We start from the raw sequence: 18,028 nt of genomic DNA, 5'->3' as shown, positions 1-18,028 counted from the left end.
TCCCGGGGTCCCACGCAGCGGTACCCGCGGAGCCGGGGCAGCCCCTGCTTTCGGTTCGGGCTGCGGGGCGGCTGCGGGCTGGCACCGCGCGGGGACCCGCTGCCCGTACGGCCAGGTTTGCTCTCCTGCCTGGAGAGGAGTAGCACGGCTTTGACTTGGGTTCCTCAGAGCCGGTCGGGCAGAAAGTGTTTTAATTTTCGAACCTGGTTTGCGGATTGCGTTTCCCTCTGTCAGTTTGTAACACTTTTTCTTTTTTTCCTGTTTCGTTTTAAGAAGATGGAACGCCAGGAGCCCTCGGAGGGGAGCCACGGAGGCTTACCAGGGAGCAGCTATTTACAATGGTTGCGACAGCCTCCATAAACTTCAGTTCCATGATATGCTATTCAATCCTGGGACCCTTTTTTCCTTCAGAGGTAAACAGACAACTTAGACAGCTACTCTTAGGATTATTTTTTGCATGTTGAAACTTGTAAAAGGATCTTGAACACTAGGGGGACCTTTTGGCTGCGTGTAAGCACCGATTTTGACTTTCCAGTTGTAGGGATTCATGGTGGTAGCCTGACGCTGGCTAAAATAGATTGAGAGTGTATGTAACAGTGACCTGGCTTCTGTCCATGGGCTAATTTCATCTTCTCCATGGCTGCAGGGGAGAGAGCAAACTAATGATATGAGATAGAAGCTGAAATGAACGCTTGGTGAAGAGAAATAGGTTTTTGCCCGGTGTTACATAGTAGTTTGGTAGTAGAGCCAAGATTAAAACTCTGCCTGGGAACTGACTTGCATTTCAGTGCTTTAGCCACTCAGGGACTTTTTAGTTACAGCTGCCTCTCTGTTAGCTCATGCTGGGCCAGAGACACTAGGTTAAACTTCCCGACCTAGCAACTCTAGGGGAAAATAATAATCTCAAAGTTATGTTGAGTGAATACGATGTTTAAATAGAGGGTGAAAAAAAAAAATGGTCATGGTGCCTTTGCAGCAGAAGTGCATTTGTCCCATGACCAAGTTGTTCCCAAATGTTAACAAAGAAATGGTGCAATTATTTTTGCTCTAAATATTCTTATTTACTGCTTGTAGGCAAGTTAGTGTATTTTGCTTGTTGGGTAAGGAAAAAAATTGTCTGGTGCTTACTGTGGGGAGACGTGATACATACACTTCACTGCCTTCTTGCTATATGAGGGTTCAAAACTTTGTAGCTGTCTCTCATTGCACCCAGGCTGAAGCCACCCATGTAAAGACTGGTTACCTGTTTGGTAGTTGCAAACAGCAGTGTTTCCATTGAGGGAAGAAGGCTTCTTTTCCCTTGATGACAAATAGCATTATTAGAAGTGAAATGCCTTTAAATTACTTTGTTGTAACCTTATGAGCCTGTACTGCCTTTGAGAAAGGAAACTGCTTTGTAACTGCACCGATAAGAGATTTTTTTTAAAAATTAACTGTACAAGGCATGAATAATAGCCACCTCAAGAATTTGCCTCCATCTTCACACAGTTGTGATCTTTTTTTGTAGGCAGAAAAAAAAGGTGCCAGTAACACCCTTGTTGGCCTGATTTTTGGATGCTTTGCTTTGTTCAATTTCTCGGCTTCTTTAATCATGGGATATTATGTAAGTATTATTGAAGCTGTAACTTTTTTCTGTCACAACACAGGTTGGTACATGAAGACAGTCCTCTTCAGACTGAGAAAAACGATGTCTCTTCAGTAGCACTCCTGCAGGCTTGTGTCTGTAGGAACTGAAGCCTGGCCAGTCATTCTGAATCTGATCTAAGTCTTGTCAGTACAACTTAAAAATTACTCTTCTGCAGTTCTTGAGGGTGGCACAGGGTGGTGGACGTGTAACTGATTTGTTTCTCTGGCTAACTGATCTCTTTGCTTCAGAGCAGTCTGCTGATTGATTGTCCTTTCTATTACTTCCTTTCCCTCTGCCCTTCATTTTATTTCTTGTGCTTACTGAGGTATTTTGTTTGCCTTTGGCATTGCTCTTAAGGTGTTTAGTTTGGGTTTTTTTTTCTTTAGTTAGTTGCACCCCTTCTTTTCTGGTATGTTGTCTTTGTTTTAACATTTCCTTCTGAAACTATGCTGAGTCACTTGGTATCCCCTTCCACTTTATTATACAGCAACATGAAATAAATGTCTCCAGATCTTGTAGCTTCAGTTTTCCCACAGATTCAGGATTTTTCTCATGCTGAAGAAATTGCAGATAAATTGTGTTACAGCTTGTTTATTTATGTGCTGGAGCACTGCTGCCTAGGCATTTTTTTCTAGGGCTGCTCTAGATTATATGCTAAATTGGTTCTGCTGCAGTTTTTCAGTCTTCTCTTTCTTTGGCTAGGCAATCTCTTTACTGACCCCATGGTGAATGGTTTTCTCTGGTGGTGAGGTGGCTCATCAAGGGGTCACACGAGTGCCATTAAGAAGTCCAGTGTTGGGGCCTGTGGTGGCATTCAACTATGGCACAGTCCTCGCGAAGTACTTTGCAGGGAGAGAGAGAGTAGGCATACCATCCTCACTGCAGACAGGTGAAGTGAGAGGTGGACAATCCAGCAATCACAAATCCTGAGGGTTTCAGTGAAACTCAGCAAAATATTTGCTTTGGTAACAATGGCTGAAACACAGGGACTTTATCAAGGCCTGAACAAGAAAAGAGTCTGAAATACCTGCTGACCTTAGGGGAAGATACAACATGGAATTAGAAGCTCAAATGTGCTTTGTCACAGGAGCAAGTTAGCTTTATGACATGCCTGTCTAGTCCTTCACCCTGGTGATGGAGCCTGACATGAAAGAAAGTGGGATTCTTTCCTTGGTAATGAATGAATTCGGAAGCCTGAAGCTATTGTGCTTCCTGTGCCAAAGCTTTGTGCTATTAAAGGTTGTGATAAATTTGCTTTAAAATCAGCTTCCATTGACTCTGCTGAGCCATACATGTGACAGGTATTACTGACTTGGCATCACTGATGGTGCTGGAGGGGGAATATATTGCTTTCTACTTGTTTATCATGAGAAATGCTGCTGTAAACAGCTGCTCAGCAGAAGCTGCAGCTCAGCACTGGGAATTAGTGGACTGCACCATTGTCTTACCATTCTGAAAACTAGGTTAAGTCACTTAACCATTTAGAGTATTTTTAGGTTCAGTATGGCATGAGCCACACCAGCTGGAGCAGTGCCTCCAGGTCTTTCATTCACATAGGCTATAAAGTGCCCACAATATTTTGATTTCTGAACAGTAACTTACTATGAAAGACTTTTGTTCTAGTCTTTAAAAAATAACACACAAAAATGGTATTTAATTTACAGCTTACCCGTATTGGAGCAAAATTCATGTTTGTGGCAGGGATGTTTGTTTCAGGATGCGTGACCATTCTGTTTGGGTGAGTAAATTGTTTTGATTGGTGTCAACAGTTGGTAGTTAAAAGAAAGCTTACTGAAGGAAAAAAAAAAAAAATCAGTAAAAGGAAAATGCTTCCTGTGCCAAAGCTTTGTGCTATTAAAGGTTGTGATAAATTTGCTTTAAAATCAGCTTCCATTGACTCTGCTGAGCCATACATGTGACAGGTATTACTGACTTGGCATCACTGATGGTGCTGGAGGGGGAATATATTGCTTTCTACTTGTTTATCATGAGAAATGCTGCTGTAAACAGCTGCTCAGCAGAAGCTGCAGCTCAGCACTGGGAATTAGTGGACTGCACCATTGTCTTACCATTCTGAAAACTAGGTTAAGTCACTTAACCATTTAGAGTATTTTTAGGTTCAGTATGGCATGAGCCACACCAGCTGGAGCAGTGCCTCCAGGTCTTTCATTCACATAGGCTATAAAGTGCCCACAATATTTTGATTTCTGAACAGTAACTTACTATGAAAGACTTTTGTTCTAGTCTTTAAAAAATAACACACAAAAATGGTATTTAATTTACAGCTTACCCGTATTGGAGCAAAATTCATGTTTGTGGCAGGGATGTTTGTTTCAGGATGCGTGACCATTCTGTTTGGGTGAGTAAATTGTTTTGATTGGTGTCAACAGTTGGTAGTTAAAAGAAAGCTTACTGAAGGAAAAAAAAAAAAAATCAGTAAAAGGAAAATTGGCTTCATCCTGGCTCAAACCAGGGCAATTGGTTTCATTGCTTTTGCCTTATAATCCTTTTCATTCACATGAAAAGGTGGACACAAAACAAAACTGGAAACTCTTGGGCATAGTTCGGGTATTGGTTGGGTCACGTAAATTGTTAGATCTTTACTTTTTGTCTATCCCTTGTAAAGCAGAATGAACACTTCTCCATTTCAGTAGGTTTCAAATCCTGTTAAGTGTTTTGAAAGCAAAGGAGGAAGGTTCTACATACTTACATAACAATAGTTGATGAACAACAAGGAGTCTATCAAAATGCAGCAATAAGTGGACTCTTTATGCATAATGTTTCAATTATTATTTTCTTAACAATACTGAGTGCAAATTAGAAGATTTGCCTGGCAAGCAGAGAGGCTAAGCCACTCATTTTAGCAAATTGTAAGTTATATTAACAATTAAGGAAGCTGTTAATAGGTAATTGTAACTCATTGCACCAGGCTCCTTGCACAGTTGCTTGGAAAAGCTATGAAATACAACATAAAATGATGGCATTGGAATTCTTCAGAGTTTAGGGTTTATTGTTCTCTATTCACCAACAAAGAAAGGGGAAAAGGGGAAAGCTGCCAAAAATGGTTTGGTTGAGTTTGAATGACTTCACCAATGTGATTGTTGTGTTGCTGTTTGTTTTTTTCCAGGATGCTAGACAAGGTGCCAAGTGGACCAATGTTCATTGGTTTCTGCTTTTTAGTAAGAGCAATAGATGCAGTAGGTTTTGCAGCAGCAATGACAGCATCATTTTCAATCCTTGCAAAGGTGTTTCCCAGTAATATAGCTACTGTGCTGGTAAGTGCAAAAAACAATGCTACAGCTGGGTAACCATAATATGATAAATTGCCAGTAGGCAGCCTAAAGCCAGGAGGAGGAAAATGCACTGTTTAATGTGCAGAGGTATTGGAAATAATTACTTGAAGTTTGTAATTTGAAATCACAATTCTAGAACAGGCTTAGACCTTTGCATAACTCCAATTAGATATAAATGGAGCAGTATGTATTAGCTGCTTATGTTTTGAAGACAGCTGATTATTGATGGCAGTAGTTATCTTTTTAGTTGAAATCAGACTCTTAAAACTAATACTGCTTTAGGTGACTACTTCTACATGAATGATAAGAATTCATGTGGATTGAGTCAAGAAATTGTGATTAATTCATTCAAATAGCATTGATGTAAATGACTGAATGATGAAAAACTCAAACCAATTTCTGTTTCAGTTTTCTAATGTATTAATAAAAGTGATGCATGAGGGGATCTAGAATTACTTGAAATCTGGAGAGCAATATTTCTAGTCATCAATGATTTATTTCAACTGGAGATAATACCTTTATTTAGTTGGTTTTTATGGTGTTAGGAAAAATAAAGTTTTGCATTTAGTAAAATGCTGCTTTTTCATTTTTTTTTTCAATAAATTGTGGTTTCTATTAAAATAGAGACTGGCAGAAATAACTGGGTTAAATTTTAATGAGTGATCAACTTTTAAGAATGTCCTTCAGAATATTTAGTAAAATTGGAAAAGTTGATGCTTTTATTAATGTTGTTGTTAAAATGTATAGTTATTTCTATAAATAAATGTCTATAAAATATTATTTCCTAACTAACACAAAACATACTAAATTGTATCAGCAGGGAGGAGCTGGTGGTTTCTTTGGAAGGCAGGCTATAGATTGCAATCATGTTTTGGATTTCTTCAGTCAATAAGGTTAAGGTTTCCTGTCTGCAAATTTTAAAATGTAATTTAAATAGGTAAGAAACTTAACCTGGATTTAAAGGGATTTAGTTACCTCTTTTATAATAAGATTTACATGAAATTTGGTGGTGGCAGCACAATAAACATGGTGCACACCTGAAAACAGTAGGTGGTGGTAAAGGTCACCTCAAGACGACATTCAGAAATGCTACACAGCTGTGTCTGGGTAGCTACCTTTGTTTAAAATAGAGAAAAGGTGCTGTCAGGAAACAGGTCACTTTTAAATGTTGGTCTGTTCACCTTATTATATACTCTAATGTCTTGTTCTGTATGAGGAGAAAACCTCTTCAGATTCATTCATGTAGACTTGCTGTCCTTAAGTGGATATGATGGAGGGTTCTTGTTACTGTTCCTCTGCTCATGGTGATGGCAGAGGCAGGAGGAAGAAGGAGCTGATTAGTTGAAGCAAGGTGCATCCTAGGGTAAAATCATAAAGCCTGAAAGAATGAGGGATTTTCAGCTTTGCGTTCTATTGCTGTTGTTGATGGTCCTAGACACTGGAAAGCACTTTCCTTATGCTTTTGGTACCAGTTTTCATCCCACCTTTTACCCATTGGGTATCCTAGAGAATGTATGGGGAATTTATTAAATGAAGGCATGTTAGCCTGGTTGAAGTGGGAAGTTCAGTGTCTGTAAACAATATTCTTTTGCTGGAGGAGGTATGATCTTCAGAACATAAGCAAGATCACTTTTCTTAATATATCAGGTTTACCTTATCTTCCCCTGATCTGTAATAATGCAGTGCCTCCACTCCTCACCCCATCCTAGTAATTTATAAACATAGAAGGGCTAAATGATGTAGAGCCTGATTTGAACTGAAATCCCACTGATCATAAATATGATGTATGGTTGGTGAGCAGCACCAGTAAAAACATTGTTTGGGTGCAGTTGTGTTAACTCATGGGTATTGCATGTGTTGAAATTTAAAGGAATGTCTCAAGTCTATCTAGAACTTGATAGTCATATGCTTGAGGACTTAGTAGTCATACACTGTTACTAGTTATTTCCTTTCCTAGAATGGAAAAGGCTGGGACCCTAGGCTGACCAAGGGTAAAGAACTTGGCAGCTGCTGACTGTATCTGCTTTTGGGCCATTTGACCACTCTGACTTGTATCAGTAAAATTAAAGCTGAGGATTAATCCCTATACTGTCTTCCTGGGTCCCAGAAGTCAGCAAAACTGTAACAGTTACTGCCATCAACTGTTACTTGTTAAAAGGGAGTAGTTTAAGCACTGATGAGCCAAGTATTGACGTAGATGGTGACAGTGATGACTATGGTGTTATAACAAAAGATTTCAGTGTAACTGTATTATTGTCCTTTTGAAAATCAGTATCTTAAAAAATAAGCTAGATTAATAAATTATAGCCAACATAATTGGAGTTAGTTACTCCTGTTGCAGTTTCAGTGTTATTTTCTGCTCCTAGTCTGTTAATCCAAATGGTTGTTTAGAAAGATGAAGCTTTAACTTGGCACATGTATCTCATCCCACAAGATGATGACCCACCCAAGTACTTGAGGTTGGGCCCCCACTCAGGCTGGAGTGTGGCAGAGATGATCACTGTCTTGTGCTGCTTCTGGAGCAGGCTGCCCAGGGCAGTGGTGGAGTCACCATCCTTGGAGGTATTTAAGGGTTGAATAGATGAAGTGCTTAAGGATATGGTTTAGTTAAAAATTTGTCACTGTTAGGTTGATGGTTGGACTTGCTGATCTTGAAGGGCTTTTCCAACCAAGGTAATTCTGTGATTCCTGAGAAAAATTAATTGTATTTATTGTTACACTAGAGAGTCTCACTTTTTTTTTCTTTCTATTTCATCCTTTAGGGCAGCCTTGAAATTTTCACAGGACTTGGACTAGTGCTGGGCCCACCTTTAGGTGGCTTTTTGTACCAGTCATTTGGTTATGAGGTCCCTTTCATTACACTGGGATGTGTGGTGTTGGTCTTGGTGCCTGTGAATATGTGCATATTACCAAAATACGGTAAGCATCCTTCTTCCTGTCTCCTTCACTCACCTCAGTTTCTCATGGATGTAACTGCTTTAGAAACATACCAGTTTCTGGAGTCTGATCTGACTCAGAGTGCAAAGCTCCAGCTGAATCCACTTTTGTGATCTTGATCAGGCCCATGTTTTAATGCAAACTAAAATTAATGTGTGCAGATGGCCTGGGATGAATCCAACACCTCATGCTCACCTCTGAAAACACCAAGAAGTCTGTGTGGAAGTGAACTGAGAAAAATTTTTTGTTTTCTTTTGTCTCTCTATCTTCAGGGCTTTTAAGGGATCAGTTGTGTCTGCTTAGTATCAGCTTGCCATTGTAGCTAGTTGAAGAAAAGCCAGACACAGGTTTTGCCTAAAACAAGATAACTTGACATGTTTGAGGGGTTAGTAGAGTCGGGGGAAAATCAGAATTATAGGGAGAACAAAAGGGTTTTATTTGTACTGAATTATTCAAGATCTTATTAACATGAAGTAATGATGTTAAAATTAATGAATAAGGGATTTAACTAGAGTCCTGGAGGTCATAAATTTTATTAAATTTTAGATGATCCCACTTGACCAAAAAGTTACCTTAAAGCTAAGTCTTCATGCAAGATTGTAATTGGAAGCTTACAGTTCTGTTAGTGTTTTCTAGAAAAAAATAGTAACTTTAAAATATAGTGGGTTTCTTTTTTTTTTGTTTGTTTCTCATTAAATATGAAAACCTTGTGGAATAACTTTATATATATGGCTGTTAGGGGAAGCTTACAGGGGCTAACCATGTGCTGCTGCTGCTTCTAGCTTCCCCCCCTACCTCCCCAGGTTCTGAAATTGTATGAGGTCATGATATTTAGTGGCCAATCTGAAGATACGTTGAAGAAATGTTAGCTCTGAGCTGGTGGGTGCTAGTGAATGAACCTCACTTCTGTAGGTACCTGGGGACAGCCTTGAACTGTTAGAGCTCCATCAGCATCAGGAGGGATGTGCGACTTAGAATTGATACCTAAGCATGACACCTGGAAGACGCTTCCTGTCTGGAATACAAATGGAAAATACAGGAGACCTGAATGATGAGGAGTTGCTTAAAAATTCAGACGGATCTCACCTGATAGCAGCAGGCTTTTTATTTGACTTTCAAAGCATATTTCTCTGATTGGATATGAATGATTCACACGTGTGTGCACATGTTTGTGTTAAGTTGAGCTGCATCTGAGAGATTTTCAGTGTGGCAGGGCTAGCAAAGAAGTAACTGTTTTCATGAAACTGGGAATAATATATGCTTGTGTTCTTTTCAGGTTGAGGATTTGCAATGTTGAAAACTAAATTGTGCACTTTTCTTTTATTCAGCTACCACACCTGAGTTTTTAATATAAAAAACAGAATAGTGCATAATAGTCTACTATGGACTTTAATCTGTTAGATCATAGGACAATAAAAGATAAATACCAGTTTCTTTTCTGAAGCAAGAAAGTCAATCATAAGCTTGTGCTACTGAAAATAATGCAGTTTTCCCTTCCTTTTTTTCTTGAAACAGATTCGATCCCTAGTAAAGACTCCTTTTGGAAGCTCATTCTTCTGCCAAAAGTGTTACTACTCTGTCTTACTATATTTTCTCTAAGTGCATGCTTGGGCTTTTTGGATCCAACAATGTCTCTATTTATAATAGAGAAGGTAAGTCCTGGTAACAAGCAGGATAGTCCTGACTTGCTAAATAGTGAAAAGCTGATTATAGATGGTGTTTAAATATCCCAAACAAAATTAAGTGTTATCCAGCTCCAGTGATTTAATTAAGTTAATACTTTGGTTTTCAAATAACTTGATTTCTACAACACTGACAATTCAGTTTCCATTTACACCCTCTGTCACTGCTGAGTCTTAGTAACTTTGAGAATGGGGAGATGCTTGGCCCTTAAAACACATCCATTTTCCACACAGCTTTCAAGTGCTTAGTATCTTCTCTGGACAGGGTATAGCAGCTAATTTTGTCAACTGGGGACTTTTTCTTCCTTTCTGAAAGCAAATTCTGTAAAATTGCAACAGTCACACTGTTACATCTCTTAATAAGGATATTTGGTTTTGGGGACATAATGTCACAACCCTGCCTTATCATACAGCATTCTCAAAATTTAGCTTTAAACTTAAGTTTAGAACTAATTTTGAACTTATTTTAATATTTATCTAATTGTTTCCTACTAAATTTTATTTGTTTGTTTTCACCATGGTTTTTATGATAGTGAATTTGAAGTAAACAGTTTATGATTCTGTTTCTGTGTGAAATTAAGCAGTGCTTTTTGAGTGGTTTATTTAATTGTTTTTCCAGGAAAAAGCATTTCACAGGTTGTAGTGCTCCTGCTTTTCCTCTGCCTAGTCCAGCATTTAGAGCTCTTATCCAGGGTGGAGGAGAGTTGGTGCTAACCTTTTCCATCAGTGAAGATGTGAATGTATGCCTTCCACAATCAGGAGGGATCTGTAATTATCCCACTGTAGAATATTGGACACTGTTGTGGCTCTTCTGCTTTGCCTCTGCTTTGTGCTAACAGATACTTGCTGTGAAAGGACTGTAGCCTATTTGGCAAGGTGTTCTAACCACTAAATGAGAATTATTAGCTTGTGCTTATAAGACGACAATAGTGAATATTTACATAGTCCATGCCACATGAAACATCTTGGAATTCCTTCAAACTGGTAGTTAAAGCACTTGCTTGAGAGACTAATATGCTTTTGGTTCACTAAACATTTTGTTTCGATATCAAAGTGTGACTGCATTAGCAAAATGTAGACCTCACGGTGCTTGCAAAAAGCCTTTTATTCATTCTCATGAAAATCCTCCCTTGGTTGAAAAGTCAGAGTAGTGTTTTATAGCACTACTTACTTTTAAGATGTACTGATGAGGAGTGCATGACTACCGTATTAATGCTTTTCTAAGTGGAAATAAAACTGGATTGGAGAGGTACAGACTAAATCCAGCTAAATTTCAGTGTCTGAAAGTGTCCGTTTCAAATGTGCCAGATATTAATTTTAGAATCCAGTTTACTGGCATAGGGACATAGCATAGTGTTTCCTTCTCAGATTATTTAGGTTCTATCTGAGTACAGTTGTGTCAGACATTGTCATTCATGCCTAGAAACATAAATGAAGGAAACTGGAGCTCTGCTGATGACTCCAAATGCTTGAAAAACCTGTTTGGTATCAGTAAAATACTTTAAATCATACATTTCAGAATTTGACCTAAAATGTAATTCTTGGATTGTCCTTTAATGAATGTAGTCTATATTGCTGTTTTGTTTTTTTGGGTTTTTTTGTGTTCCTATCCAATAGTTCAAACTTCCAGCTGGTTATGTGGGCTTGGTATTCCTTGGTTTGGCACTCTCGTACTCCCTGTCCTCTCCTCTGCTTGGACTCCTAAGTGACAAGCTGCCAGTAAGTTCTATTTGCTGTTTGTGCAGGATTAGTAAAGCACTCTGTACATTTAGTTAAAACTGGAGGATTTCCCATATTGAAGTGATAGCCAGATTGACAGACACTTCTAATTGATCAAGGAAATATAGGCTTTGAATGCTCTGCATGAAGGACATTTCCAGTTTTCTGACACTTTTTTCTCTGACACAAACTAATAGTGGCCTTTGAGATGGAATTTGATGTTTCTCACACTAAGAAAGAGTAAGACCTAAAATACTTTGCTAGCACTTTTGCTCAGTATCCTGAAGAAATCTCTGTATGAAGAAACTGCTACCAGTCATTGTGTTGAAGGTGAGGAAACATGAATTTAGTGTTTCCTCATGTTCTTCAGAACTGGCAAAGAAATAGTGAATTCCCAGTTTGTGTGTAATAATGGTCTCTGCAGGAACAGCAGTTCTTAGAGGATGAAGATTTAGAAAGGAGGTAGTGGGAAAGGCGCAGTAGTTCCATTACAAATAATTCACATCTTTAAATTACATACCTCTTCCTTTTCTTTCACAGTACATCAGGAAGTGGCTGCTGGTATCTGGAGGCTTACTGACAGCACTGTGCTTTTTCTTCTTAGGACCTGCTCCTGTACTGCACATTGAAAGGTACAGAACTGCTGCTTCTTGTACCTTGACTCTTGACCTTGTTTTTGTGATAGTTACCGTGACCCTAATTGTGATAGCTATAACTAATCTATAATTAGCAATTATATTATTCCATTGTATAACAAGTCTATAGTTAGCACCTCTGACCATGAAACAGGGCTTTTTTTGCTTCTAACACGAGACTATCAGTGTAAAGCAGTGGAAGCATCTGAAAATAGTGATTTTACAGCTTTGTAAAATAGATCCTTTTCCTTTGCTTTTTGTTACTGTGTTGCTCGTGTTAATGTGTATGGTGGGAAGAATGCTGGTTTCTGTTTTCCTTTCCTCCCAGTTCTGTGGCATTTCCAGTGCAATGGAACAAAGTTCTCTTTCTTTCTTGTTTTTCAGTGTTCTCAATTTTCTCAGTTTTTCTTAACTATGGGTTTTATTTTCATGGCTATGCTGGAGTATTTATTTTACTTCTCTCTGTATATAGCTTACTGAGGAAAAAGCCAGGTTACAGCTTTGTTTTCAGCTAGCCAAGTGAAGACAATGTCAGTTGCATCTAAACACAGCATTGCTATAGATGTCAAGTTAGTTCACAGCAAAACGTTTCGGTACATTTGCAAAACGGCTGTACAGTCCATTTGTCCTAGGTCTACTCTGTTAAAGATGATGAGAGGTTTGCTCATGTGCAGAATTAGTCAACTCCTTCCTTCTAGATTTCTAATTTTTAAAGAAGATCATACATTTGAAATGTTTGATCTGGTGAGAAAATCAGTAAAATCTTCAATGTTCTTTTCTTTAGCTAAGTCTATTTGGGTGTAATATATTATGCTACAAAGTTTTAGCAGCAGATCCTTTGTGCAACAGGCACATCTGGAGCTTGGACATACATATTGCTGGATTACGCTTGGCTGTTTACCTCTTTTTTTATGTGCTCCTCTTTAAATGAACTGCATTTGATGGGGAAATATTTAATTTGAGCAGAGACTTTAAAGTTCTTCCATGAAATCTTTTTCTTAAGCATCAAACTGTGTTTTCAAGTCTTAGTGTTAGCATTCTTCTTGGCTTCAAGGAATCTAGTTTTCTGGTCAGTCATGGAGAGCTGGTATAACAGCCTTCAGTCAGAAGGGGTCTGTACTTGAAAAGAGTCTTCAGCAACTAATGTCTTTTAAATGCCTCTTTTTCAGTCAGCTGTGGATGTTTGTGCTAGTGCTGGTTTTGATTGGCCTTTCCCTTGGCATGAGTGCTATCCCAGTGTTTCCAGAGATCCTGCAATGTGCATAGTAAGTAACTTGGTCCAACACATCTTTCACGTTACCGACAGTAGGAAACTGCAACTGATGTTCACAAGTGAATATGAGGTTAGGTTTTGATGTGGCTTTTTTCCATCTTTTTGAGACAAAGGCACTCAGTAACACTTAAGTGCTTCCACTGTTCTTTTGTCTTAATTTTTTTTTGACTGAGCACCCTAGTCATTATATTCCAAATATAATTTTGTAAGTGTGTACCTCAGTACCATGAAAGCCATCAGACTCTGGGTCTCATAGCATGGGACAGACCTGTCTATGGTTTCATACACATACCTTTTGAAGACTATCAGCAGTCAGTTTTCACTGGATATTCAGACTGCATTGGCTTTAACAGCTGCAGCTACAGGAATCATACTTGCCCAAAATACAAGGTCTGTGATGTGGCTTGGCAGACCTAGAAGGGTCATTATTTACTCTTCATAGTATGTTCCTCTTGGTCACTTCTTATAAGCAACCTCTCACTTTTTTGCACTTACCATATGAAACTTGGGGCAAGAGCCGTGGTGTGGTGTTAAAAATCTCACTTGGAAGACATCAGAAATGAGAAGTAGCATGTCAGTCCTCCAGAGAGGCAGCAGAGAAAGTACTGGGTAAACAGACATGATTCCACTTACACTTTTGCTTGTTAACTATGTATTGTGTAAATCAATGGGAGGCAAAAAACTGTATAGGGAAGGCTATAGACTGAGACACAATGTATCATACACTGTACTGTGACTGGTTTGTCTTTCTGCAGTGAGAATGGATTTGAAGAAGGTCTGAGTCTGCTGGGACTGGTGTCTGGGGTCTTCAATGCCATGTGGTCCCTTGGGTAGGTATAGCCACCTTTTTGTAAGCTATGAGCATTTGGTTGTTTTACAGTATTGCCATGCAAAAGCCTGCAGCATTACAACCAGAAGTCTTGCATTGTAGTCATTGTGTTGACCTTGATTCAGAAGGTTCTTGCTAAACAGGTGCCTGGTGGACATGTTAAAACAAAGCTTTTTACCCAGTAAAGGTTGTGAACCCTGAACATGTCTTCCTTGAAATGCATTGCCCTGTATATCAAAAAGCTCAGTGATTAAGTGGACGTCAATGATTAAGTGGTTGTTAGCTTGCCCTTCTGTGTGCTCATTTCTGTTGTTAGGAAATCTTTAATGCTTAATATGTAGTGAAGTAGACTATTTCTTTACAAAGTCCTCCCTCATGGAGTGAGCTAGAAGGTACCTGCTTCTGACTAATTCTGTTCCCCTTTTTTGCATTTTCCATATTTGCCTCCTTTTGTCTGGAATAGCTTAGGGTAGAAACTTCTCTTTCACCAGTAGCCATTCCCCAAGTTCTGTGTTTGTGTAGCTTAGCAGAGTGTGCGTGTTCCTTACCCTGCGGTTGCTGCAGAAGTGAAAGGAGCTACTGGCTGAGTGACCTGTCAAGAGTTGTTACTCAGTGGGATGTGAAAGTCCCCCTGTTGACAGCCTCTTTCCAGGATTTTATTTATCAGTCCTTGTGGTCCTCCGTAGCTGCATGTGGGTTTCGGTGGAACAAATTTGCACCATATGCACCATCAGAGAAGTAATCTGTGTAAATACCCTGTTAGATCATGGTCCATAATGGGACCTCTGAGCCATTCAAGATACACAAAGGAGAGTGTTCAGCTTTCTGATGTGGTTTCTGTCTCCAGCTGAGGAGCTAGATAGGTTTACTGGAGCCGTGGCAAATAAAGAATTAATAATTATTGCAGATTGTAAAAAGGTTAGGTCTGTGGAAAACAATCTCTTAGTTGAGAAAGGAATGAGAATCAGGACCAGAGGTCCTTGATCCTTGAGGTCCCTTCCAACCTGGTATTGTGATTCTATGAATAATGGAGGGAGGCCAGGAAACACAATAAAGAAGGTTTCTGAGAATACAGTATGTTATCTTTCTTGTTTGTGTTGTCAGTATCTCATTTTGTTCTGTTGCAGGGCATTTGCAGGTCCCACTCTGGGAGGATTTTTAAATGAAAAGCTGGGTTTTGAATGGGCCTCAGCCATCCAAGGAGGATGGGCATTGTTAAGTGTAAGTAATTACACGTTTTTTGCTTTTTGTATCTGTTACAATTAGGAGCTGTTGCATGAGGTTTTTATTACTATTCTTACAATTGTAACTGACTGTTTCTTCAAAGGGTCTTGCAACTGGAATATTCTATATCACTGAAGCAACAAAGAAAAGGTATGCTGAGAAATTTATTCTTTATTTTATCTGCAGCCATATAAAGCAAAACTTTGGAAGCTATGCTTCTATTTTTTCCTCACAACAAACCTGATAATGAGTAACAAGATGAGCAGTAAAAATATTGCTTAAATTTATTTGTCTGTACGGTTTTCTAAATCCCTGCTGACCTAAACAGAGACCTAGACCAGGGGATGCCTGTTCTATACAAGCACCAGGACTGTGGCATTTAACAAGCCAACCTACTGATGGTACTTTCAGGAGGGTGCCTGTGAGCTGGAATTGGCTGGATGGTGGCATCCAGAGGGTAGTGTTCAATGGCTCAATGTTTGGATGCAGATTAGTGACAAGTGGTATCCCTCAGGGGTCCATAGTGAGACCAGTACTGTTTAATACCTTCTTCACCTATGGCATAGATGCTGGGATCAAGTGCACCCTCAGCAAATTTGAAGATGACCCCAAGTGGAGTTATGTGGTTGACATTCCTGAGGGACAGAATGCCATCTAGAGGAACCTGGACAAGCTTGAGAGGTGGGCCTGTGTGAACCTCATGAGGTTCGAACAGGCCAAGTTGCAAGGTTCTGGTCCTGGGTCAGGGCAACCCCCAGTATCAGTACAGGGTGGAGAATGAAAGGATTGAGAGCAGCACTGTGGAGAAGGACTTGAGGATGCTGGTGGACATGAGCCAGCAGCATGCACTTGCAGCCCAGAAGGCCAACTGTATCCTGGGTAACATCAAAAGAAGCATGGCCAGCAGGTCAAGGGAGGTGATTCTCCCCCTCTGGTCCACTCTGGTGAGAATTGGAGTTGTTCAGCCTGAAGTAGAGAATACTCCTGGGAGACCTTACCATAATAAGGCCTTTCAATACTTAAAGGGAGCTTATAAGTTTATATGGGGACAGACTTGCTAGTAGGGCCTGTAGTGGTAGAACAAGGGGTAATGGTTTTAAACTAAAAGAGGGTAGATTCGAACTAGATATGAGGAAGAAATTCTTTACTGTGAGGGTGTTGAAGCAGTGGAACAGGTTTCCCACAGAGGTAGTAGATGTCCCATCCCTGGGAACATTAAAGGTCAGGTTAGATTGGGCTCTGAGCAAACTGATGTAGTTGAAGATGTCCCTGCTCATTGCAGGGGAGTTGGACTAGATGACCTTTAAATGTCCCTTCCAAACTAAACTGTCATGTGATTCTGTGAAATAGTTTGAAAGCAATAATACGTGGTTTTGTGCCATAGTTGGGAACCAAAGCCAGTGATCCACGTAGCTCTTTCCACATAATATATGGCTTTTTTGTTACAATGTTGGTACTACATAGAAGTATCAACAGCATATTAAACCTGTTCCTTCCTTCCTTTTGTTTTCCTCATGCGAACAGTTCCAGTTCCAGCCTGCAGAATCCTCCTGGTAATAATGAAGAAAGAACTCACCTGATGGATGATGAAACATAGCCAGACATACTTTCAATTATTTGTGGTTTAACCTAATGTTGAGATGAGTGGACTTAATAACATTTCGTTACTCTGGAGCAGGAATACATGATCCCTTAGTGAACAACCAGTTGTGGCTTAGTTGTAGCCCCATTACTGTTTGGAAACACTAAACACAGAGTGCCTTTCTTCTGTAAGTCCTCATGTGGATTGGCTGAAATGATGAACAACCCTCAGACATCAGTTTGTCTAATTGTGTTTCATTTATAGTGCACAGCTTTATGTGAAGGTGTGTTTTCAAATGTCTGGTTTCTATGCTTAAGCGTGCTGTGCGTTATTCTTGAGTAAAGCTACTATTTTGCTACCGTGATTTTCCATATTTTTCTAAACAAAGTTCATTATCTTGTAATACTTTAACTGATAACATAAAATGCTGAAACAGAATTTGAAATGACAAAACATCAAGCACAATTTTTTATTTTCAATAAAGCAACTTTTTTTCTTAAGTTTTGTGAATTTTCTTAGACAAGAGTTGAAGAGATTTTGTGCCTACCAGCACTTTTATTATCTTGAAAGTGCTTGAAAATTGGTGGCAAAGGTGAAAACAAGAGTTAGCATCTCCACATAGAACTAATTGATCTTCAGTCCTGGAGAAGACTTCCCATCATGTGTGTATGTATGTGGACATACACATACAGACTCATATATGTTTATATTATATATGACAACTCAGCTTGGTGTATGTGAGATCTAATTTACTAATAAATCCCAGTTGAAATGTTTTCACTAATTACCTTTGTAATAATACATCTTATCAGAAGTCAGGGCTACTATTTTCCAGCATTGAGAAAAAATAATACAGTTGCTTAGCAAAAATCTCAAGGGGAACTGAGACATGGGCATGCCTGGAATATTAGACTTTTTGGCCTTGGTTGTGAAATAAGTCTTTTAATTTGTCCTTGAGCTCTGAACTGGGTCTTGGAAGGGGTTCTCTGTGATACCCATTTTTCTGTAAATAAGAAAAATTGTCTAGCCTTGGTAAGTTCCAATAATTTCTCACATGGGCAGGTGCTGGAATTTACATGAGAAATACTTTTTTTTCTCTGGCAGAGCCCTTTTTGGGGCACTAGCAAGAAGAAATGCTCTGGTAGCTAGCTGAGCTGTGAAGCATCAAGGTACCAAAGCGCAAGTTTCCCCTGGGAACAACCTGGCACTAGTTCCCTTTCCTTTTGT

At 39.3% G+C, this 18,028-nt stretch overlaps 1 protein-coding gene across 1 annotated transcript; it reads left to right on the top strand.

Annotated features, from left to right (window-relative positions):
• The first annotated feature begins 277 nt into the window (after positions 1–277).
• On the top strand, positions 278–17,295 carry SLC18B1 (solute carrier family 18, subfamily B, member 1). The gene is made up of 13 exons (XM_009999131.1): positions 278–413; positions 1,508–1,603; positions 3,292–3,365; positions 4,755–4,902; positions 7,683–7,839; positions 9,373–9,509; positions 11,157–11,258; positions 11,799–11,890; positions 13,063–13,158; positions 13,922–13,996; positions 15,123–15,216; positions 15,323–15,369; positions 16,744–17,295. The coding sequence occupies exons 1-13, from the start codon at positions 339–341 to the stop codon at positions 16,814–16,816; spliced, it is 1,266 nt and encodes a 421-aa protein (XP_009997433.1). The 5' UTR covers positions 278–338; the 3' UTR covers positions 16,817–17,295.
• Positions 17,296–18,028: the final 733 nt, after the last annotated feature.

Source organism: Chaetura pelagica, unplaced genomic scaffold (genome assembly GCF_000747805.2).
Source record: "Chaetura pelagica isolate M959 unplaced genomic scaffold, ChaPel_1.0 scaffold90, whole genome shotgun sequence".
In the NCBI taxonomy this organism is placed as follows: Eukaryota; Metazoa; Chordata; class Aves; order Apodiformes; family Apodidae; genus Chaetura; species Chaetura pelagica.
Note: the sequence above shows the minus strand (reverse complement) of the source record. Positions and strands in the feature narration are given on the sequence as shown.